The 26138-nt window shown below is 39.6% G+C and overlaps 1 protein-coding gene and 2 pseudogenes across 1 annotated transcript; 2 read left to right on the top strand and 1 right to left on the bottom strand.

Moving 5' to 3' along the window:
- The first annotated feature begins 7180 nt into the window (after window positions 1–7180).
- Window positions 7181–8808, top strand: LOC110259197 (olfactory receptor 10C1-like). Its single transcript, XM_021082521.1, is given in 2 exon segments — window positions 7181–8297; window positions 8299–8808. Coding segments are annotated over 2 exon segments (960 nt in total). The 5' UTR covers window positions 7181–7593; the 3' UTR covers window positions 8555–8808.
- Window positions 8809–19824: 11016 nt separating this feature from the next.
- On the top strand, window positions 19825–21262 carry LOC110259198 (annotated as a pseudogene).
- Window positions 21263–22724: 1462 nt separating this feature from the next.
- On the bottom strand, window positions 22725–24184 carry LOC110259196 (annotated as a pseudogene).
- Between the last annotated feature and the right edge of the window lie 1954 nt (window positions 24185–26138).

The following is a 26138-nucleotide window of genomic DNA, read 5'->3' as shown; positions in this document are numbered from 1 at the left end:
AGAGAATCTCATCCTGAGTGAAATGAGCCAGAAAGACAAAGACAAATACCATATGATATCACTTATAACTGGAATCTAACATCCAGCACAAATGAACATCTCCTCAGAAAAGAAAATCATGGACTTGGAGAAGAGACTTGTGGCTGCCTGATGGGAGGGGGAGGGAGTGGGAGGGATCGGGAGCTTGGGCTTATCAGATGCAACTTAGAATAGATTTACAAGGAGATCCTGCTGAATAGCATTGAGAACTATGTCTAGATACTCATGTTGCAACAGAAGAAAGGGTGGGGGGAAAAATGTGATTGTAATGTATACATGTAAGGATAACCTGACCCCCTTGCTGTACAGTGGGAAAATAAAAAATATATATATTAAAAAAATTCAAGTGTCCTTTAAGAGGCATTTTATGGTGATACCACTGTGTTACAAATTTATGCTCCTTCTTGTGGACTATGAGTGCACTTCGGCGGTTTAAAGCCCAAAGAAGCAATAAATTGCTCTTCCTCTGCCCACCCCCCACCAAAAAAGAGGCATTTTATCAAGGTTCTCCCCCTGTACTTGACAGATCTATTCATGTGAACTAAGATTTTTAGCTTGCTTTTTATTATAAGTATCCCACCATTGAAATATCCCTCTGTCTCTCCGTGAGAGCTTTGCCTCATCCAATAATGTCTCATCACTTCTGTTTCCTCACACAGCCAATTCTTTCTCTCACACTTCCTAACAAGCTATGGCAAAAAGAAAGAAAGAAAGAAAGAGAGAGAGAGAGAGGAAGGAAGGAAAGAAGGAAGGAAGGAAGGAAGGAAGGAAGGAAGGAAGGAAGGAAGGAAGGAAGGAAGGAAGAAAGAAATGAAAAAACAAACAAACAAAAATAATAGAGCCACCTCTGGTTACCACTTTTGAGGTCTCTTACTTCCTCAAGTACCATTCTTAAAAAAGATGTTAGCACTAGATATTGAGTTTCAACAGGAAAGTTAGAAACAGTTTGTCCCCAAGCCTCTAAGACTTAAAACTCTAAATGAAATAATCAGAAGTAAGTAGACAAACAATAGGAACATTACAGGTAAGTTTATTTTTTACAAAGGAGTGGGAAAAAAGATTTCTACAAAGACTGTTTTCTTGTGCTGTGGAATGAAATATCGCCTTTTCTTAAAAATAAGACATTAATGGAGGTCCTGTCGTGGCTCAGTGGTTAACGAATCCGACTAGGAACCATGGGGATGCGGGTTCGATCACTGGCCCTGCTCAGTGAGTTAAGGATTCAGCGTCACTGTGAGCTGTGGTGTAGGTTGCAGACAAGGCTTGGATCCCACGTTGCTGTGGCTCTGGCGTTAGGCCGGCGGCTACAGCTCTCATTTGAGCCTGAGCCTGGGAAACTCCATATGCTGTGGGAGCGGCCATAGAAAAGATAAAAAGACAAAATAATAATAATAAGACATTATTTTTAGATGTCCTTATTTTTAAATTTCTATGGAGGAAATAGTGACGGACATGAGTTTCGCCTCCCCATCCCCATATCACTGGTCAGCTGTCTTTGTTCTCATATTAGTCTTTCAATACCCTTACCTAGGGCATGCCTAACACTCAAACAACTCCTTTCACTAAATGCCCTTTCTGCATCTGATCATATTCCCTCTCTTTGCCCAGATGATGCCTCTTTATGTAGGGACCAACCTGATCTCTGGTTTTCATCTCTTTCACATCACCAACATAAAGGGATGGCTGGACAGATGCACCATAGAGTCTAGTCTACTGCATCACACTAGGAAAGCAGAGTCTGAAAATTACTATGGTTATCATGCTACACAACAGAGAATTCTGAGTCTACTGAAAGATATGGTTTAGCAGGGAAGAGGAGCTCATTAGAGTATTTAGTGTCTCAGGGGATAGACCCCTTCTCCTAGAGCAAATGGAGTTTTATGGAAACAAAAGAATAATGGGACATGCTTTCCTTGACTGGGGCCATTGGGAGGGTAAATCCCAAAGTGGTAAGTAATGCCCTTCAAGGAGTTGTCCTGGTTACAACAGGGTCTCAGGAATACCTTCAACATGATACACTGTTGCCCAAAGAAAACAATGACTCTATAGACAAACCTTCAGTGATGAACATGCTCATGAAGCTGTCTTTATACGAAAGAGAACAGGTTGCCCTGAAATTTCTTCCCCAATTCCTCATCATGCTAAGGGCCACGTTTGAGGAATAACTTGTTAGAGGTGGTCTAAGTGGGGGAATAGGGAGCATGAGACATTTGAAAAATGGGATACATTAAAAACTAAATTGTACATTTTTACTATTAATTAGAGTTAATTGTCTCTGCCTAACGTCTCTAAACGTCAAGGCCAAGTTTAGCCCTGCAAAATATTGAAAATAATCTTTGAAGACCATTCAAACTATAACCCAGAAGGTAACCACCAAAACTCTGAAAACTTAACTATTTAAAATTTCCAAAACATCCTTATGAATAATTTCCCTTGAGGTCTTGCCAAGAGATTTGCCATAATATAGAAAAAATAAAATACGACTATATCCAATAACTGGCTTGTTAGTGTAACAAAAAAAAACAGTATATGATGAGTTTATGAATTAAGAAACATTTTAAAATTATGATATTGTTTCTAGCTAATATATGACATCGATAGAAAATCTGGGTTTGGAAATTGTATTACAATAAGATTACATTTTTTTAGTAAGTGGAGTTGACTTACAGTGTTGAACCAATTTCTGCTATATAGCAAAGTGAACCAGCCATACATACACATACATTCTTTTCCTCATATTATCTTCCATCATGTTCTGCCACAAGAGACTGGGTGTAGTTCCCTGTGCTACACAGTAGGACCTCATCACTTGCCCCTTAGAAATATAAGAGTTTGCTTCTACTAACCCCAAACTCCTAGTCCATCCCACTCCCCCTCCCCCTTGGCAACCACAAGTCTGTTCTCCAAGTCTCTGAGTCTGTTTCGGTTTTGTTGATACATCCATTTGTGCTATATTTTACATTGCATGTATAAGTGATATCATTTTAAAAATTGTGATTTTAAGAGAGCAATTGGGAGTTCCCATAGTGGCTCAGTGGTTAACGAATCCGACTAGGAACCATGAGGTTGTGGGTTCGATCCCTGGCCTCGCTCAGTGGGTTAAGGATCTGGCATTGCCGTGAGCTGCGGTGTGTCGCAGACGTGGCTCGGATCCCGCGTTGCTGTGGCTCTGGCGTAGGCCAGCAGCTACAGCTCTGATTAGACCCCTAGCCTGGGAACCTCCACATGCCACAGGATTGGCCCTAGAAAAGGCAAAAAGACCAAAAAAAAAAAAAAAAAGAGAGAGAAATTGGGTATTTTGCTTTCTGTTTAAGAGAAGTACCAGAAAACAGTCTTTATGTGTCCTTGGTCGTGATTGTTGTACAAATTCAACAAGGAAAAGACATAAACATTCTCCACAGTGCTTGGTACATAATTACTCCATACATGTGAGCTGCTATTACCATCACGGTGAATTTTAACTTGAACTGATATTTTAACAAACAATTCTGCTTTAATTCTCTGTTATTCTTTTTTTTTTTTTTTGTCTTTTTGTTGTTGTTGTTATTGTTGTTATTTCTTGGGCCGCTCCCGCGGCATATGGAGATTCCCAGGCTAGGGGTGGAATCGGAGCTGTAGCCACCAGCCTATGCCAGAGCCACAGCAACGCGGGATCCGAGCCACGTCTGCAACCTACACCACAGCTCACAGCAACGCCGGATCCTTAACCCACTGAGCAAGGGCAGGGACCGAACCCGCAACCTCATGGTTCCTAGTCGGATTTGTTAACCGCTGCGCCACGACGGGAACTCCCTCTGTTATTCTTTATTTCAGATACTTAAAAATATTACACACACATAGAAAACCTACATTCCCACAACTCAGAATCATCAACTATTACTTTTGTCATATTTATTTCCAGCATTTTCTAGCACATAAAATATCACAGAGAAAATTAGTGTCCTTTCTATCACTCCCTGACCCAAAACCCAACCCAGAGGCAACTACTATTATGAGCTTGGCATGTATCATTCCAGCTCTGTTCAATGCATATCGAATATTATGCATGTAATAAATATTTAAATATTAATATCATTACATGGTTAGATATTCAGAGTTTAAATTTTTCTATTGGGGGGAATTTAAACAGGGATCCGATACTAGCAGAAAAACCCAGCTATCAAAAGGTGGGAAATGTCTGACAACCCGGGCTAGAGCAGTTTGTATCAAGCACCAATATTCTTCATACTTTGGTCACTAGATTGTAGGAGAATATTTAGCTCCTGTTAATCCATTGGATGTTTTCTTCTGGACCCCAAAGGTTGACCAGCCACTGAGGGATGGGGCTGGTGGTGTGGCAGAGATCCAGAAAAGAGAGGTCTGAGAGGAAGAAACACATGACTGCATGCAGATGGGAGTCAGGGTACGACAAGATAATGATGAACAGGTTCCCTATAATGTCATCAAGTAGAACACCAAGATAACCAAAAAGAGCATTACTTCCAGGTGAGGCCAATTAGAAAAACCCAGGAGAACAAAGTAGCCTCGAGGAGTTGCACCGATTTTTTTCCATTGTCACTCATTTCTTATTATATGGGGAGAGAGTCCCAGAAAAACACTGATTGCTTCAATATAATACGATGTGAAAGTGACTACTAATTATTTTGATGACTACTTTTTTAATTCTAACAAAATTTTAAATATGAGTAGTTCATATTCATAGTATACAGGCATCACATATTTGGCCCCAGGAGTACATCTCACTTGAATTAATATCTCATTGTGCATACAGTCTAGGATAGCAGGGATCTATAATATAGGCTATTCATCATATTTCGCTGTTGATTTACTTTTACTTTTGTCTTATATTACCTTTTACATTTATTTATTTTGCTTCCTAAGTGTTCCATAATTAACAAAAATAGAGGCAGACAGGTCCATTGCAATTCCTCAGAGACAGAATCAAACTATGTCCTGACCCTCTTGTTAGAAGAAAATATGTCTCAGGAGAAGGGAGGCACGATAAAGATTCAGAACAAGGAGAAGAAAGGAAGTGAAACATGTTCACATTCCTTCTTTTCAGGATGAGAAACGTTCAAATATAGTATCATGTAATCAGCACAACCCTACACGCTTGTGTGTGTGGAGAGAGGGCATTGCTGGGAAGGACATAATGCTCTCTCCAGAGACACAATCTTCCTGGCATCAGACACGGTCCTGATGACAATAAAAGCTTCTCAGTGCATAGCCTTAGAAGTGAGGGCTGGGGAGCTTTACATCCTCTGAACGTGGGGAGGTTAGAAGGACAGCATGCAGACAAAATCAGGGAGTGGCTCCTCAAAAGCAAATACCATCTACTTTTTTTCCTCAAAAATGATGATTGAAGGTATGTGATATAACTGAGGTCTTAAGAGTGCTGTGGAAGATGCTGGATGAAGCTTGAAAATGAATAGCCAGCATTCGAAGCATCATTCAGTTCTGGACATTGTTTTAATCAGTTAGTTTCTCCCCTCTCTGAAGACCATAAAAATTTCCTCAGTTTGCCAGTATCCCTGTCATAAAGGATAAGTTGTGACTTATGCTGTAAGTTGTTCTAAATTAATTATTTCACAAGAATTAGATACAGCTCTTGTTGTTGGGTAATTGGAAATGCCTGTATCACCCTGTACATGTTACACACATCGAGTGCTAAAATAGTCTGCGAGCTTATATTAAGGCATCACTCAGCTAGATATTAGGTCCTCGATGAAATAACTACGGATAAATGGTGGAAAGCAATGGGAAATCATCTCTGCCATATTCAATGGCCAGTTTATTTAAATTGTACCTATGATTCAAGCATTTTAGAAATGACCATTTCAGAATAATGGAGACTAATATTTACTGAGTTTTTCTTATATTCCAGGCACTGCACTAAGCGTTTCAGGTAAAATATCTAGTAATGTATCACATGATTTCCTCTGGCTGATAGGAACTAAAGAAACGTTTCATCATGACAATAGAGACTAATAAGGGACTGAGTCAGTTAAGCAACAGTTCTAGTTACGTGGAGCTGGCTCCAAATCAATCACTTCTGCTGGGTTATTTCCAAAGCAGAGCTGTAGACAAGGTACATGTCTTGGATCTTGGGCTGGGTAAGCTGGCACATGAAGAAAGCCACGAGCTATTGAAATGATCTTGTCTCTCTCCTCTATTTACTTTTTCATACATCCACCTATCACTGAAACTCCATCTCAAGATTTGAACCTGCAGAATCTTGTCAATGTTCAACGGCCACTTGATCTGTCATCACATTGAGTAGGAATTTACAAACACAGTTCATCATTTGCATAAAACTCCTATATCTTTAGATTAGAATCATGGTGCATTATTTGGTTGATGGCTGATTCTTAATATAGGTTATTTTTATAGACTGGCACTATTAGGGAATATTGCACACAGTGTCCAATGAGTCCGTTAACATGACATTTCTACAGGGCAAGAATTTTCGAGGGTGATAAAGTGCATGTTAATTTCTTATTTTGTTTTTTGTTTCTTTCTTTTTAAGGCTGCACTGACAGCATATGGAAGTTCCCAGGCCAGGGGTCAAATCAGAGCTGTAGTTCCCAACCTCTGTGACAGCCACAGTAAGGCAGGATCCAAGCCACATCTGCAACCTACACCACAACTCACAGCAAGTGAGCCACTGAGTAAGGCCAGACATCAAATCCATGTCCTCATGGGCATTAACTGGGTTCGTTTTCCACTGCCGGCAGCCGTAGATCCAACTGGACCCCTAGCATGGGAACCTCCATATGCCATGGGTGTGGCCCTGAAAAGCAAAGAAAGAAAGAAAATATTTGGGGTTCAAAGAAATATATAAACTATTGTCTCTATTTTCTTTGCCACAACCTTAACTGAATTGTGGTGCCACATAGAAAAGAGAAATATTAAATTATATTAAGTTAATTAGTAACAACAAAAGGGAAATGTTTCTAAATGCTTTAGTATAAGTGTAAATGCATTATAATAGAATACTTGATGTGTGAGCACATTCTTCAGCAGTCATAGACGCTAAGGGTCCCTGTAATCATATGTTTGTTATTTCATATTTAATAGAATTCTGAATCGGTCCATTTATTTCTGTTCTTCTTTCCTTCTTTGTTGAATCCAGGACCTACAACAGAAACTGAAAAATACTTTGAAAATATGCTGAGCTCAATAAATACTTCTTGATAAATGAGTAAAGAAAGCAAGTCAGTGGCTAAAGAATAGGAAAGAAATAGGTAGATATGGGAGGACCTTATCTGCTAGTATTTGACAACTGGTAAAATGAAGGGATGAGAGAGAGAATTTTACTAAACTGTTTTCCATTTTATGCCTGCTGAATAGATTATTTACGACAAATCAACTAGGAGAGTGAACATAGAATAGGATTTGGTTTCAAGATGAGGGTAACTTCCAAACTTTGAATTTTAGAAATGCAGAAAAGAAATCTATCTCTCTGACTCAAGAGAGCTTGTTAAGAGTAAGAGAAAGATTCAGATTTCTATGTGAAAGACTCTTGATGATGACCTTGCCTTCTTTTTTTCAGGCATGACCTTCAACTGTTCCTTGTGGCAGGACAACAGCATGTCTGTCAAACGCTTTGCCTTTGCCAGATTCTCTGAGGTCACTGAACAGTGTTTCCTTTCGTTTACCCTCATCCTGCTCATGTTCTTAGCATCACTGGCGGGCAATGCTCTCATAGCCACTGCCATCTGGACCAACCCGGTCCTCCACACCCCCATGTACTTCTTCCTGGCCAACCTGTCTCTCTTGGAGATTGGCTACACGTGCTCTGTCACACCCAAGATGCTGCAGAACCTTGTGAGCGAGGCCCGAGGAATCTCTCGGGAGGGGTGTGCTACACAGATGTTTTTCTTCGCATCTTTTGGTATCAGTGAGTGCTGTCTTTTGGCCGCCATGGCTTTTGACCGCTATATGGCCATATGCTCCCCACTTCACTATGCAACACGAATGAGTCGTGGAGTGTGTGTCCATTTGGCAATGGTTTCTTGGGGAGTGGGATGCATGGCAGCCTTGGGCCAGACCAACTATATTTTCTCCCTGGACTTCTGTGGCCCCTGTGAAATAGACCACTTCTTCTGCGACCTCCCCCCTATCCTGGCACTTGCCTGTGGGGATACCTCCCATAATGAGGCTGCAGTCTTTGTTGCAGCCACCCTTTGCATTTCCAGCCCATTTTTACTCATCATTGCTTCTTATGGCAGAATTCTAGCTGCTGTGCTCAGCATGCCCTCCTGAGGGTCGCCAAAAAGCTCTTTCCACCTGTTCTTCCCACTTACTTGTAGTAACACTCTTCTATGGCTCAGGATCTGTCACCTACTTGAGACCCAAGGCTAGCCATTCACCAGGAATAGATAAACTCCTAGCCCTCTTCTATACCGTGGTAACATCCATGCTCAACCCCATCATCTACAGTTTACGGAACAAGGAAGTCAAGGCAGCTCTTAGGAGAACTCTAGGCAAGAAAAAAGTATTGGCTCATAGGTAGATACCAGAGGACCACAAAAATGGCTCTTTGAAAAAGATGCAAAACCAACATAAGAGGAAAGAAAGAAAGATGAAATAAAAGGAAAGCAGGAAGGAGGGAAGGAAGATCTAGTCACTTGTTATAGAACATGGTGGGGGATAATGTGAACAAAAGAATGTACATATACGTATGACTGGATCACCGTGCTGTACAGCAGAAATTGACAGAAAATGTAAATCAACTATCATTTAAAATTATCTAAAAAAGAAAGAGAGAAAGATAGAGAGGAAGGAAGGTAGGAAGGAAGGAAGGAAAGAGAGAGAGAGAGAAAGAAAGAAACAAACAAACAAAGAAACAAAGAAACAAAGAAAGAAAGAAAGAAACAAAGAAAGAAAGAAAGAAACAAAGAAACAAAGAAACAAAGAAAGAAACAAAGAAAGAAAGAAAGAAACAAAGAAAGAAAGAAAGAAAGAGAAAAGGATGGAGGGAGGGAGGACTGTACTTGTCAATCTGTTTTGTAAGAACCTTCTTGAATAACAGTGATTGTTATTTGAGAGATACCTTTGTACTCATAGTTAAAGTTCTCATTACCAAATTCCGGAAGGAAGTTGGATACCAAAGAATTTTAATAGATGAGTCCAACACTAGACAGGTTTCCCAAAATGTTCCCATTTAGGCTAAAGTATAGGTTAAAAGGACAAATTGCCAGATTACATCTCAGAAGCCTAGCAAGTTCTCACTCTAAATTCTTAGGCATTTTCTAGCCCCTGAGAGATCCGTATAACTTCTGTGGTGGTCACTGGGGTAGTGCTTCCACATATGTGTGTCCCACATGGCTCTTTATGCCCTAATAGCTCTGTGATGTGTGTTACTTCCTTCCATAAAAATGTTTCAAAATTCTTCAACCTTAATTATTGGTACATGACATAGAGTTAAATAGTTCCTTTTTGAGTTGTGCGTACTGTAAAAATATGTAACATCCAAAAAAAGAAAATTATTAAAATTTAAAAGTAATCCAAAAGCTCCCCCCCCAAAAAAAATCAGAAGTATCTGTTGCAGAATTTTAAAAGAAAATTACAGGAAATTTCCACCAGAGTCTTCATGGTGAAACTTTTTTTCAAAAGAAGGAGAACACCTATTTAACTTCTAGGATGGAAGAAGAAAACTGAACTAACACTAAATAATATAAATAATTTTAAATTTATTTTTATGTATAAGATTTACATATGTTCAGTTATGATCATTATACAACTACAGATGTGATAAATTCATTTGAGTAATAAAAAAAAGATTTACATATGTTCAGATGATTCCTGACCAAATATATTTGGAAATCATCCGAAAACTTGCTCTTAAGATAAATGGACATCGTCTAGTCGCTTGAGGCATCTATAGGAACATTACCTTGGCTTTGAACATTTCGTTCTCAGGGAGGTGCTGTGATCTATGAGAGATTCTCAGCTACCCACATAGCAGTGGGTATAGGACAAGGAATGGAGAACTGTGACAGCTCCCATGACAACCTACAGCATAGGATGAATGAGTTCTGGGGATCTAACACACAGCATGGTGACAGTAGTTAATAACACTGAATTATGTACTTGAAGTTTGCTAACAGAACGGATCTTAACTCTTCTTACCACACACATACACAGAAGCAATGAACACGTTGCTTAACTTGATCGTGGTGGTCATCTCACAGTGGATACATACATCGAGGGATATATATTTGATATATGTATCATCACATTATACACCTTAAGTCTTCACAGTTTTATTTGTCGATTTCATCTCAATAAAGCTGGAAAAGAAAAAGAAGATGTGGTAATTCTCCAGTCACGGAATGATAGTGATGGTTACTAATGACCGAGATGTCTGTTTTGCCAGATGTGCCCATTTTACCAAAAGCTATCTGATTCACTGAAGACCAAAACAAAACACACTGTTTTTTTTATTTATATCTGTGTTCAGTTAAGAATAGAAATATTCTGAAAATGCAAAAAATAGCCAATTAACAATTATGCTACAGAAATAGGCAGGAATTATCTGCAGGCATCAGAGATTATTATTTATAAATATGTTGATTAATCGAGAAAAAAAGAATTTTTTTTTTTTTGTATTTTTGCTATTTCTTGGGCCGCTCCCACGGCATATGGAGGTTCCCAGGCTAGGGGTCAAATCAGAGCTGTAGCCACTAGCCTACGCCAGAGCCACAACAACGTGGGATCCGAGCCGCATCTGCAACCTACACCACAGCTCACCGCAACGCCGGAACATTAACCCACTGAGCAAGGGCAGGGACCGAACCCGCAACCTCATGGTTCCTAGTTGGATTTGTTAACCACTGCGCCACAACGGGAACTCCAAGAAAAAAAGAATGATTTTTAAAAATTAAAACCAGTTAAAAATGATTTTGTAGCATGAACTTTTGTGTTTAGTTTACTAATTTTGATAATTTTATACACTTAAAAAGATCAAAAACTAGACAATTACATGTAAGAGAATAAGATTAAAATACTTCCCCACATCATATTCAAAAATAAATTCCAAATAGACTAAAGACCTTAACGTAAGGCCTGAAATCTCAAAAAACAAAACCTGGAACCATAAAACTCCTAGAAGAGAACACAGGCAGAATGCTCTAATGACATAAATCACAGCAATATTTTTTTGGATCCACATGCTCAGGCAAAAGAAATAAAAGCAAAAACAAGTAAACAGGACTAATTAACTTTAAAAGCTTTCACATGCAAAGAAAATGAGCTTCAAAAAAAGGACAACCTACTGAATAGGAGAAAATACTCAAGCCTATATGATAAGGGGCTAACATTCAAAATACCTAAAAAGCTCATACAACAAATATCAGAAAATGAACAACTCAGTCAAAAAATGGGTGGAAGATCTGAAGAGACGTTTTTCCAAAGAAGACATATAGATGGCTAATAGGCATATGAAAAGATGCTCAACATCACTCATTATTAGATTAATGTAAATCAAAACTACAATGAGATGTCACCTCACACCTATCAGAATGTCAGTCATCAAAAACCACACAAATAATAAATATTGGTGAGGAAACAGAGAAAAGGGATCCCTTTCCCATTCTGGGTAGGACTATAAATTGGTACAGCCACTACGGAAAACATTATGGAGATGTCTCAAAAAGTTAAAAATAGAACTACCACATGATCCAGCAATTCCATTTCGGGGTAGATACCAAAAGAAAACAAAGACACGAATTTGAAAAGATACAGGCACCCTAATGTTCAGAGCAGCATTATTTACAATAGCCCAGAAATGACAGCAAACGTAGTATCCATGAACACTTGAATGGATGAAGGGGATAAAGAAGACACATTGATGTGACACATTTACACACACTTCTTCTCATCACTTATATGTGGAATCTAAAAAATTAAACAAATCAATGCGTATAGCAAGACAGAAACAGATTCACAAACATAGACAACAAACTAGTGGCTCCCAATGAAAAGAGGGAAGAGGGGAGGGGCAAGAGAGGGGTATGAGATTAATGGATACAAACTACTATGTACAAAACAGATAAGAAACCAGGTTTTATTGTCTAACACATGGAATTACAGCCATTATCTTGCAACAATTTTAATAGAGTATAACCTGTAAAAGTAGTGAATCACTATACTGTACACTTGAAACTCCTTCTAATATTCTAAAACAACTATACTTCAAAAAATAATCTTAAAAAAGCAAAAAAAGATAGCACTAACAGCTATGTGGATATCAGAGCATATAGACATAAAGACAAGAATTGTTACTATGGTCAAAAAAATTATGATGATAAATTTAGTCTATCCATCAAGAAGATCTAACAAACACGGATGCATCTAACAAAAGATTGCCCAAGTACATAACATAAAAAGTAACAGAACTAATTGGAGAAATGGTTAATTCCACAATAACTGTTGCACTTCAGTACCCCACTTAAAATAATGGATGGAAGAATTAGACAGAATATCAGCAAGGAAAGAGAGAGCCAAACAAGGTAAACAAAACTAACATATACGGAGCACTTCATTCAAAAAAAGCAGAATAGATATATTTCTCATTGCATAAGGAACATTCTACAGAATAGATCATTAGGCCATGAAACAACTCACAATAAATTTAAAATGACTGAAAGGGGAGTTCCCGTAGTGGCTCAGTGGTACCAAACTCAACTAGAATCCATGAAGATGCGGATTCCATCCTTGGCCTCGCTCACCCGGTTAAGGATCTGGCATTGCTGTGAGCTGTGGTGTAGGTCACAGATGCAGCTTGGATTCCGGGTTGCTGTGGCTGTAGGTAGGCTGGCAGCTGCAGCTCTGATTCGATCCCTAGCCTGGAGATTTCCATATGCCATAGATGCAGCCCTTAAAAAAATTAAAATGACTGAAAGTATATCCTCTAAACATGACTGAATGAAATTAGAATAAGTAACAAAAATATTGACAAACATATGGGCATGTAGAAATTAAACAATGTACTTCTAAATAATAAATCAAAGGAAATTTCAAGGGAAATAACCAAATACTTTGAGAATAATCAAAACAGAAACAACATGCCAAAACATAGAAAATGCAGCAAAAGTATATCAGATAGCATTTTGTAGAAAAAAGAAAAATGGGAGTTCCCGTCATGGCTCAGTGGTTAACGAATCTGACTAGGAACCATGAGGTTGCAGGTTCGATTCCTGGCCTTGCTCAGTGGGTTAGGCATCCGGCGTTGCCACGGCTGTGGTGTAGGCCGGCAGCAATAGCTCCAATTAGACCCCTAGCCTGGGAACCTCCATGTGGGCGGGTGCGACCCTAGAAAAGACAAAAAAAAAAAAAAAAAAAAAAAAAGAAAGAAAGAAAGAAAGAAAGAAAAATGTTTTAAGTATCGGTTTGTCAATTTCTCCACCATGAGAAAGTCTGTGTGTGTAAAAATCAAGTGAAATAATAATATGCATAAGATGATTCCATTGTAATTTTTTAGTTACTATTGTCATAAAATTTACATCTTTCAGAGGGAATCAGAATGTAAAATAACTTGGAAAATAATCTTTTGATGAAACTTAAAAGATTATGCTATAGAGAGACTAAGAAGTAAATTCACATTGGGTATCCCTTCTTAGAAGGGGTGTTTAAGCTCAAAACTGAAAGACAGGAAGGAGCTAGCCATGATGAAGTCAAGAGAAGAGCATTTTAGGTAGAAGAAATGGCAATTCAAAAGTTCTGAAGCATGGAATGATGCTGGTCTGTTTGTAAATGGAGACTTATATCAGCTATAATAGATGGCACACCCACCTGGGAAAATGAGGGAAGCTGAAAAAAGGAAATATTGATCAAAGGTGTGAGAAGGATTTAGAACCCCTACAAGGGGTGTCTATATGGGTACTGTACATGCACTACCCTGGAACTAGCCACAATGGAAGTCTGTCACACACCCAAGGCCTGAAGCAACAAAGTGGGGAAGTGGTACTGGAAACCAGAAAAAAAGAAACTGTAATACACAGCTATCTCCAAGAGCTATGACTTTTGCCTGAGCAATACAGGCCACCTCATGTGTCCCAGCTGAGAGGGAGCCAAGGGAAAATAAACCAAACTAGCTGTTCTCTCTTTCTCTAATCCTCAACTCGTGACCCCCATTGGCTGAATCCAGACAGAAGCCACATATCAAGGACTCCTTTGATTCAGACTTTTGAGTAGAGCAGAGAGTTCAACATACATAGTGGGATAAAGAGTGGATCTGGGCGAGGGAGGAAAGACAGTGAAAAATATCCATCACACTTGTTTTTTTTGTTTTGTTTTGTTTTGTTTTTCCCACTGTACAGCAAGGCGGTCAGGTTATCCTTACATGTATACATTACAATTACATTTTTCCCCCACCCTTTCTTCTGTTGCAACATGACTATCTAGACAAAGTTCTCAATGCTATTCAGCAGGATCTCCTTGTAAATCTATTCTAAATTGTGTCTGATGAGCCCAAGCTCCCAATCCCTACCACTCCCTCCCCCCTCCCATCAGGCAGCCACAAGTCTCTTCTCCAAGTCCATGATTTTCTTTTCTGAGGAGATGTTCATTTGTGCTGGATGTTAGATTCCAGTTATAAGTGATATCATATGGTATTTGCCTTTGTCTTTCTGGCTCATGTCACTCAGGATGAGATTCGCTAGTTCCATCCATGTTGCTGCAAATGGCATTATGTCATTCTTTTTTATGGCTGAGTAGTATTCCATTGTGTATATATACCACATCTTCCGAATCCAATCCTCTGTCGATGGACATTTGGGTTGTTTCCATGTCTTGGATATTGTGACTAGTGCTGCAATGAACATGCGGGTGCACGTTCCTCTTTTAAGGAGAGTTTTGTCCAGATAGATGCCCAAGAGTGGGTCATATGGAAGTTCTATGTATAGATTTCTAAGGTATCTCCAAACTGTTCTCCTTGGTGGCTGTACCAGTTTACATTCCCACCAACAGTGCAGGAGGGTTCCCTTTTCTCCACAGCCCCTCCAGCACTTGTTATTTGTGGATTTATTAATGATGGCCATTCTGACTGGTGTGAGGTGATATCTCATGGTAGTTTTGATTTGCATTTCTCTTATGCAAGTGGATATTCTCAGCGAATGTCCATCACACTTGTAAAGTGGAACAATACACACTCATGTGATACTAGTAGTTTACTTTAGGGAAAAGATAGTGAAATTATGGGCCATGGAAAGAGGATGTTCAAAGGGAGACATATCTATTTGTACCTATTATTCAGTACATTTGAATTTGCTTTTCGGATAATGTACTCACGGATTGTATGTGTAACTTTTAAATCTTAATGTATGTATACAAATCGACTATTATTATGTGGGATGTTATGGGTTTGTGTGTGAGAAAGAGAGAGAAGCTATCAGTCTTCATATCAGAAAATCATTAAATTTTTTTTAATATTTATTTATTTTTGTCTTTTTATTTTAGGGCCGCACCCTAGGGGTCGAATCAGAGCTGTAGCTGATGGCCTATGCCACAACTCACAGCAACGCCAGATTCTTAACCCACTGAGTGAGGCCAGGCATTGAACCTGCATCCTCATGGATGCTAAGCAGATTCGTTTCTGCTGAGCCAAGACGGGAACTCTGAAAATCATTAAATATTTTAAAGGATTTTTAATGTCATTTTATTCTTCCTCCCAGAAAGACCACTTCCGGTTTTTTCTTCTCTCTTCAACTTATTTTTGTGTCCCTTTATTTATTAGGTACGGCCAGAAATATTATATCTTATTGGAAATATTCTACAAGTTGAACAAAATAAGATATGCAAGAAATTCACGTGAATGTCTCCACATCCTTTTACTCAAACTAGCTTTGGTCTAAATGAACCCTATTTAAAATTATTCTCCAAATATGATCAGAAACAGACATAAAGAATCCCATATACAATCGCCTCAAAAAGAATAAAATACCTAGAAATGAAGAAAGACCGGTCCACTGAAAACTATAAGACACTGACAAAAGAAACTAAAGAACACACAAATAAATGAAAATATATTCCACTCTCATGAGCTGCAAGAATTAAATATCAATATTACCCAAAGCAATTACAGATTCAATGAAATCCTTATCAAATTCCAATGGCATTTTTCACAGAACTAGAATGAGTAATTTTAAATCTTTGTATGAAACACAAAATATCCTGAATAGCCAAATGAATCTTAAGGGCAAAGCAAGAGGCATCATGCTCCCTGATTTTAATCAATACTACAAAGCAGTCGTAAACAAAACACTATGATACTGGCATAAAAACAGACACATAGGAGTTCCCATTGTGGATCAACAGTAACAAGTCTGACTTAGTATCCATGAGGATGTGGGTTCAATCCCTGGCCTCACTCAGGGGCACTGCCGTGAGCTGTGGTATAGGTCGCAGACACAGCTCAGATCCAGCAGTGCTACGGCTGTGGCATAAGCCAGCAGTTGCAGCTCCGATTCAACCCCTAGCCTGGGAACTTCCATATGCCATAGGTGTGGCCCTAAAAACAAACAAGCAAAAACAGACACATAGATCCATGTAACAAAACAGAGAACCCTGGAGTTCCCTTGTGAGGTGGCAGGTTAAGGATCTGGCATTGTCGCTGCAGTGGTTCAGGTCACTTCTGTGGTACAGGTTTGATGTGATACAGTCACTATTGCAGATCTGAAAAACCGCTAAGAAAATAAGTCTTAAAGATCTCTGCACAAAGAAAAAATTGTAACTTTGTATAGCGACTGATGGTTAATGTACTGTGATCATTTAGCAATGTATATGAAGGTCAAAGCATTACACTCTACACCTGAAAAATAATGTATTGTTGGATGTCAATGATGTTTCAATTTAAAAAATCATTGCCAATAAAAGAAACATTACAAAGATAATAAGTGAATAAAATAATCAAGTAAAATCAGTTTCCAGTGTTTTGAGAAATCAAATGAGTTTATTCTAAAACATATCTAACAACCTCAATTCAGTAGATAACTAATTGTACACCAGAAGCATTTACATGGAGAACTCTGTCCCAAAGGAATTTGTCTGCTAACTCATCTGGGATAAGCATTAACGGGCTGTCTGAAAATAATGCCCAAGAGTCTCCGGGATATAATAGACTGCACACATGCAAAGCACTCTTGATATTACCTACTGTCATCTTCCTAATATGGGCTTTCTTCTTTGGGGCAGCATTGTGTCGAATGGAATAACACTTCTGAATATCATTCTTAAATATTCGTCTGTGTACTACAGATTTCTCTGTCCTAGGCCAGTTGGAAAAATTCAAATGTGTTCCTTCATAATTCCATTTGCTTAAACTATAGTTATCAACATAAGGTAAGTAAAAAGATACTTGTTTTAAAAACTACCCTTTCTTAGCGAAGGTTGGAATGTGTGTACATCAGTTACCAAATATACATAGGGAAACCAGACAGCATTTCATTTCTGGAAGTCTTCTCTAAACTTTGGAAATAACTAGTTTGCTGCCTATAGAAAGCAATAGATTTTTCTTTGTAATCAGAGTCTCTCAGTCTATCACTTAAACCCATCTTAAAAGCATGTAAATTTGAATAAACACTATTCCTGAAAGGTATTAAATACCTGAATGAAATGTGTAGCCTTCATCCAATCATGTCAACTTTTAAAATATGCAGTAGAAATCTGATGGGTTGACCTGTCCACATGTTTTATCCAGACATTTTGAAGTCAGATAAAAATCTCTCCTTTCTTCTATAACATTTTCCTACACATAACTTAAAAGTCCCCGTCAATATAAATAAAATGCTGTGTGATGAAAAATGATGTACAAAAAGATACACTAGAGAAGTTCCCTTGTGGCACAGCAGCTTCAGGATCCCACATTGCTGCAGATGTGGCAAAGGCCAAAACTGCAGTATGGGTTGAATCCCTGGCCTGGGAAGTTCCACATGCCATGGGTGTGGCAAAAAAAAAAAAAAAAAAGGATACGCTAGAATGAAAAACCTTAGTGGAGATGGAGAGACAAAGGACTTGAAGCATTCCCAGACAGGAGCTCCCTGGAGGCCTATCTGCTAAGAATCCAGCATTGTCACTCCTGTGGCTTAGGGCACTGCTGTGGCTCAGCTTTGATCTCTGAATGTCTGCATGCCTAGGGGCAAGGACAAAAGGAAAAAAAATTCAGAGATAAAGAGGCCCTGATGTCCTGATGGAATATTATTGGAAGTAGATCAAAAATTGGACAAAATGTCATGATATCACAGAATTGAAAGTAATGAAATACCAGGAGAATGACATGGAAAAGATCAGAGTTCGAGCATAGAATTTTAGAGCTTAGCTATACATCTACGGAACCTTGAAAACTGGATTTATACTCTCATCATCTCAGTACCTCATTTAAGGAATTCATGGCTTTTTGATCTTTAAAACCTCCCTAGTCATTAGCAGACAACTGGGATGAATGATTAACAGTATCTTACAATTCAGATACTAACATTTCCTTTGTCATAAGGTTTGGGAATAGGTACTAGATGATTCATGGGTCTGAAACGTTTACTGTAGTGTTTGGCACACAGGGCTCATTAAGGATTATTTGGAATTGTTATGATATTATCTCACTGTGCACAACAGACCTAGGGTTATTTTGGAATCAAAATAATATCTTAGCCCAGGGGAGTTCGATGTGACACCTCACACGATGGCCTTGAGGACTCAGAGAAACAGAGTATGTGAAAACTGTGCTTTGCCAGCCTCCAAATGTAATCTGCTGCCTCTAAACCAATGACTCTCTGGTCCTCAGTGGAAATACTTTCCTCCTGTTCCAGTTCCCTGGACATAAATGTCGTATTTGTAGCTACATATAAGTAAGTAAGCTGTTGATAACAGGCCAAGGCCTTACCTAAAAACAAGATAAGCCCCCGGGATAAAGAAAAACTCCTACAAGATACATAATGAATTCTGACATGAACAATCAACGGCCTGGTTTCAACAAAGTAGTTATGCAAGGAAAGGGACATCCAACAACAAATGTTTGAGTTGGGGGAAACATAATTTATAGCTAAAGTCTCTCAGTTTATACTTCAGCAAGCTGTCATCTAAGGGTTTAAGTTTCTTGCTCAATTCTAAATGACCAAGATGGATTTAAATTGTAAAAGCCTTCTTAGTCCCCATGGGGATGATATAATAATTCAACCTGCATCTGGACAAGCCTATCTAGATGACAACTAAGGGATAGGGCTAGGTTCTCTCCACCTCCTCCTTGTGCTAGAGCTAACTCCACCCTTCCACTCTTCTTAACATTTCAGTAAGGCCTTGCAGCAGGGATTCTGAAAAAGACCTATCTGATTCCTAAGACCCAGCCACATCTACTTCATCAGGCACCTGAAGGTAGGAACCAATAAACTTAGCTGGTATTTCTGCAAACCAAGGGATGAAAGAACATTACTTTGGAGCATCTGAAACACAGTCACTTCTGCTTGGCATTCAATCCTTACCAGAGCCCAAGGACATGCTTATTGTCATCTTTATCACACAGAGTACTAGATTCCATTTCAGAAAGGTTCAGTTACTTGCTTAAGGTAGCTGTCTTTATGCTGTAGGGTCATGAGGAGAAATTAAGTCCCCTGGTGTCACATCTTTTAATTATCCTCCCCCACCCACCCAAGTGACTGGACCCAATCTTCTATGAATGGATGCTTAATTGTGTGCATATACTCCCAATATATACAATTGTGTTTGTCATTTCTCAAAATCTTTCTACCTTCCCTGCCACTGCTCTGATACAGGGGAAGCAAACTGCAGATAATGGAACGAATTAACAAAAGCCATCCAGAAGAGTTTATTCTACTAGGCTTTGCGGATCATCCCTGGCTGGAGCTTCCTCTGTTCATTATTCTGCTTCTAACATACCCCATGGCCATGATGGGAAACATAGCCATCATTCTGGTGTCCACCTTAGACTCCCGTCTGCACAGCCCCATGTATTTCTTCCTCACCAACCTCTCCTTTCTGGACATGTGCTACACCACAAGCATTGTCCCTCAGATGCTGTTTCACCTGGGACGATCGAAGAAGACAATCAGCTATCTGGGCTGTGCCATTCAGCTTTATTTCTTCCACATAATGGGAGGCACAGAATGTCTGCTTTTGGCTATCATGTCTTTCGATCGCTACGTGGCCATCTGCAAGCCGCTGCACTACACCCTCATCATGAATCGGTGCACCTGTATCCTATTGGTGGCCACTGTGTGGCTGAGTGGAATGACCTACGCTGTCTCAGAGGCCACTGTCACATTACACTTACCACTCTGTGGTCACAACACACTGGATCACTTGGTATGTGAGGTTCCCTTCTGATAAAGGCAGCCTGTGGTGAGAAGGGCACCAATGAGCTCACGCTCTCTGTGGTTTGCATTTTCATGTTAGCTGTGCCACTATGCTTCATTCTTGCTTCCTATGCTTCTTTTGGACATGCTGTATTTAAGATTAAATCTTCAGAGGGAAGAAAAAAAGCCTTTGGCACATGTTCCTCCCATCTCATTGTAGTTTTCTTCCTTTTTGGTCCAGGCATTAGCATGTACCTTCAGCCCCCTTCCTCCATCTCTAGGGACCAGCCCAAGTTCATGGCTCTCTTCTATGGAGTGGTGACTCCTACACTCAACCCTTTCATCTACACTCTGAGGAACAAGGATGTAAAGGGTGCCTGGGGCAACCTGGTGAGGAGCATTTTCACTTCCAAGTGATAGTTCACAGACATCAAATGACATAATTTAACAAGTGACTAGGTATATAGGAGTTTCTCTGACAAATCATTCTTGTCTCATACTTCCCCAGATCATGGCACAGGGTCTTCTTGCAAACTATGTCCTACTTCTCATGTTCTTTCTAATGCTCTTAGACCAAGGGGACACTTGGCTAATAATGCACCCATAAGGGCACTGTTTGTGGAAATGTATTAAAAAGAGTTCTATTCTGGTGGCACACACTAAAATTCTAATGGTGTTAAGAAGTGAATAAAGTAATAATACAAACCCATTCGTTCAAGCTAGTCATCACGGCAACTATTCATCAGTGGATTTCCTATGACAGTGTCCCTTAAGAAATATTCCACCACTTTCTGTTAGATTGGCCATGTCTAAGAGGGCAGCATACTGCCACTGGGCATTCAGAGTGAGACACTCTAAACCTTAGACCACTGGGCATCTATCCAGGGAAAACCATGACTCAAAAAGACACATGTCCTCCCAATGTCCATTGCAGCACTATTGTCAATAGCCAAGACATGGAAACAACCTAAATGCCCCTCAACAGAGGAGTAGATCAAGAAGATGTGGTAAATATACACAATGGAATATTACTCGGCCATTAAGGAATGAAATACTGGCATTTTTAGCAACATGGACGGACCTAGAAATTATCATGCTAAGTGAAGTCAGTCAGACAATCAGACACCAACATCAAATGCTTTCACTGACATGTGGAATCTGAAAAAAGGACACAGTGAACTTCTTTGCAGAGCAGATACTGACTCGCAGACTTTGAAAAACTTATGGTTTGCGTAAGGAGACAGTTTGGGGGATGGGAGGATGCACTGAGGTCACGGGATGGAAATCCTATAAAAATGGATTGGGATGATCATTGTACAACAATAAATGCAATCAATTCAAATAAATAAATAAATAAATAAATAAACCTTAGACCAACCAGGAGTCTCATGAGACAATCAGCCTCAACTTATGGAGATGCTACTGCTTCCTTAAAAACTCATTGGGGGTCTTGTTTAACAAAAAAAGTATACAGAGTTTGAATATTTACCTAAAAACCTTAAAATATATTCTTAAATATTAAAATAAATTAAATAGGTGGACAAAATATGTGCATAAGTTTCTTAACATTTCTTTTAAAGAGCATAAGCATGAACCTTCTGAATCAGTAAGAGAAAATTAGTGATATAATAACGAACCACAACATGTAAACATTTGGCACATGATGGAAACAGCCAGGAATGCCTTCTGAAACAGTGCAAGAATCATTATGAGAAAGAAACAATTGATATTTCTAGAATGGAAAGCTACTTGATTACTTCAAGCAACACAAGTAGCTCTCTGATGCTCAGAATCTGTATCATTAAAAGGGAAAGGTACCTTAGTTACAAAAATAAACTTAGTTCTAGGACTCATACTCAACCTAAAACTTCATCGAAAAATTAGTTATGTTTTTAAGCAAATAAAGGATTTTATTGTTACTTGATACTGAATCAATATGATGAGAAATCAACAGTGTTGTGTAGTGAAGAAATTAACAGGTAAGAAAAACGAGAATCATTGGAACTTTTCTGGCATGCATTCTGGTACAATCAAAATCTAAGCAAACTATTGGTTGGAGAATGGCATGTTCTTCCAAACAAGAACCAACTGTGACCCGTATCTAATTTTTGTGTGTGTGTGTCTTTTTGCCATTCTTGGGCCGCTCTGGCAGCATATGGAGGTTCCCAGGTTAGGGGTCGAATCGGAGCTGTAGCCACCGGCCTACACCAGAGCCACAGCAACGTGGGATCCGAGCCACATCTGCAACCTACACCAAAGCTCATGCAACCTATCATGGATTGAATAACACAGACAGATGGCTCCAGTCTTTGTTCATGTCCCCTCATACCCATTCCTGTGGCTGCAGGAATGGGTATTCCCTAAACACATGCTCAGTTATCTCTTCTGAGTGTATCTCAGCAGTGCAGGCACAGATGTGTCATCAGATAATCACAGACACTAGCTCTGGCTTCCAGGCCAGATACAGGTGTTTTATGCACTTTTATTGGCCTCAGCGTCACATACTGTATTCTTTGTTTTACAAACGTGGGACTGGAAGGTCACTGGTATCATATGATATTATTCTATTCATGTCACAAGTACACAGGCTTACTCTCATCCCATTAATCTCTTTACTGCCCCTCTTACCTCTTTGTTTCTCAAGTGTAGATTAGAGGGTTGAGGCTAGGTGGGACAACAGTATAAAAAAGGGCAATGAACTCTCCTTGATCTTGAGAACCTCCTGATGGGGGCTGGAGATATATAAACATTCCTGGAATGAGAAACAGGGACACAACCAGAAGATGGGCTCCACATGTCCCAAAGACTTTCTGAAGTCCAGCTGTTGACTGCATCCTCAGCACAGCACGGGCAATCGCACCAGAGGAGCTGAGAATGAGGATGAGAGGTATGACAACAAAAACGGAGCTCCTGACCATGAGGGCCAGCTCATTAGCTGTCTTGTATCAACACAAGACAGTCGCAGCAGTGCTGGAACTTCACAGAAGAAATGGTCCGCTTGGCCACGTCCACACAGGGGTACCCAGGAGGTAAATGAGGAATGAAGTGCCGAGTTGGTGACGCCACTTACCCAAGAAGCCACAGCCAACAGATGGCAGAAACGAGAGTACATGAGGACAGTATAACGCAAAGGTCTACATACAGCTGCATAACGGTCATAGGACATCACCACCAGTAGCACACATCCTGTGGATCCCAGTGCAAGGGAAAAGTAAAGTTGAGCCATGCAACCTACATAAGACATGGCTTTTCCTGGGCCCCAGAGGTTGACCAGCAACTGGGGGATGAAGCTGGTAGAGATCCAGAAAAGACAGGTTTGAGAGGAAGAAGTACATGAGAGTGTGCAGATGGGAGTCCAGGTATGATAAGATAATGACGAACAGGTTGCCTGTCAATGTCATTAAGTAAAACATCAAGACAACCACAAAGAGTACTACTTCCACACGAGGCCAATTGGAAAAACCTAGTAGGACAAAGTAGCCTTCAGTGGTTGCATTGAGTTTTTCCATCATCATTCACTCCTTTTACCTGACAAAAGAATTACACAGACTCAAAATAAATGGAAATACAACTGCCAAAGCAATTTCGAGAAAAAAGAACACAGCTATAAGTATAACCCTCTCAGATTTCAGATTATGCTACAAAGCAACGGTCATCAAAACAGCATGGTATTATCAAAAACAGACATATAGGTTCATGGAACAGAAAAGAGAGCCCAGAAATATGTAACTTCAGCATGCTACAGGCACAGCCAAAAATAAAAATCAAATAAAAATAAAATATCTCCCCACAAATTACTTGTTAATTACAAAATGAAAAGTAGTAGGCTTTACCAGAGGAAATCCTGGTGGACATCACCATAGCCAAGTCATCAATATTAACGTCGCCAATGTTGAGATAAACCAACAGTATGTGACTACTGACATGTTGCTCTAAACAGGACACAATGTCACTTCAGTCATATTCCTGCCAAAAATGCACAGCCTGACTTTTAAAATGAAGAAATATGAGACAAACCCACACTGAGACAAGTTGGGCAAAAGAGCTGGCCTGCCCTCACAAAAATATCAAATTCAGAGTTCTCATTGTAGTTCAGCAGGTAACAAACCCAACAAGTATCCATGAGGATGTAGATTCAATCCCTGGCCTCACTCAGTGGGTCAAGGATTCAGCCTTGCCATGAGCTGTGTGTAGGTCACAGATGCAGCTCGGATCCCACACTGCTGTGACTGTGGTGTAGCCCGGCAGCTACAGCTCCGATTCAACCTCTAACCCTGGGAACTTCCATGTGCCTCAGATGTGGTCCTAAAAAAAACAAAAAACAAAACAAAACAAAAAGTACAGTTTGGGATATACTGATCTGTTGCATGAACCATCCTTCAGCATTCTTAAAGAATTTAGAAGGGATATGAGATAAGAGACAAAAAAAATAAAACTACCAGATGTAAGTAAAGATAGGAACTTTATGGTTAAATTTATTTTTACCAGGGAGTGAGAAATAAAGACCTCATCAAAGACTGTTTTCACAGACTGTGGAATGAAATATCTCGGTTTTTAAAAATACGACATGATGGGAGTTCCCATCGTGGCGTAGTGGTTAATGAATCTGACTAGAAACCATGAGGTTGTGGGTTTGGTCCCTGCCCTTGCTCAGTGGGTTAACGATCCGGCGTTGCCATGAGCTGTGGTGTAGGTCGCAGACGTGGCTCGGATCCTGCATTGCTGTGGCTCTGGCGTAGGCCAGTGGCTACAGCACCGATTCAACCCCTAGCCTGGGAACCTCCATATGCCACGGGAGCGGCCCAAAGAAATAGCAAAAAGACCAAAAAAAAAAAAAAAAATACGACATGATGGAGGAAAGAGTGGTGATATGAGTTTCCCCTTCCCATCCCCATATCACTAATCAGCTTACTTTACTCTTATGTTACTCCTTTAATACTCTTAAATTACCACTTGAGTAACACTCAAACAACTACAACTCCTTTCACTTCTGTCCTTTCTGTGTCTGATCATACTCCCTCTATTTGCCCAATCGATGTCGCTTTATGTAGGGACCAACCTGATCTCTGGCTTTCATCTCTTTCACATCACCAACATAAAGGGATGGCTGGATGTACCATAGAGTCTAACCTACCACATCACACTAGGAAAGCAGAGTCCGAAAATTACTATGGTTATCATGCTACACAACAGAGAATTCTGAGTCTACTAAAAGACCTGGTTTTAGCTGGAAGAGCATTAGAGCATTTAGTGTCTCGGGGGACAGACCCCTTCTCCTAGAGCAAATGGAGTTTTATGGAAACAAAAGAATAATGGGACATGCTTTCCTTGACTGGGGCCATTGGGAGGGTAAATCCCAAAGTGGTAAGTAATGCCCTTCAAGGAGTTGTCCTGGTTACAACAGGGTCTCAGGAATACCTTCAACATGATACACTGTTGCCCAAAGAAAACAATGACTCCATAGACCAACCTTCACTGATGAACATGCTCCAAGCTGTCTTTGTAGGGAAGGGAACAGGTTGTCCTAAAATTTCTTCCCCAATTCCTCATCATGCTAAGGGCCACATTTGAGGAATAACTTGTTAGGGGTGGTGTTAAGTGGGAGAGTAGAGAAGCATGAGACATTTGAAAAATGGGATACATTAAAAACTAAATTGTACATTTTTACTATTAATTAGAGTTAATTGTCTCTGCCTAACATCTCTAAAATTCAAGGCCACATTTAGCCCTGCAAAATATTGAAAATAATCTTTGAAGACCATTCAAACTATAACCCAGAAGGTAACCACCAAA

Source organism: Sus scrofa, unplaced genomic scaffold (assembly GCF_000003025.6).
Source record: "Sus scrofa isolate TJ Tabasco breed Duroc unplaced genomic scaffold, Sscrofa11.1 Contig988, whole genome shotgun sequence".
Taxonomy (NCBI): Eukaryota; Metazoa; Chordata; class Mammalia; order Artiodactyla; family Suidae; genus Sus; species Sus scrofa.
The sequence above is the reverse complement of the archived record's forward strand: the minus strand, read 5'-3'. Positions and strand labels throughout refer to the sequence as shown.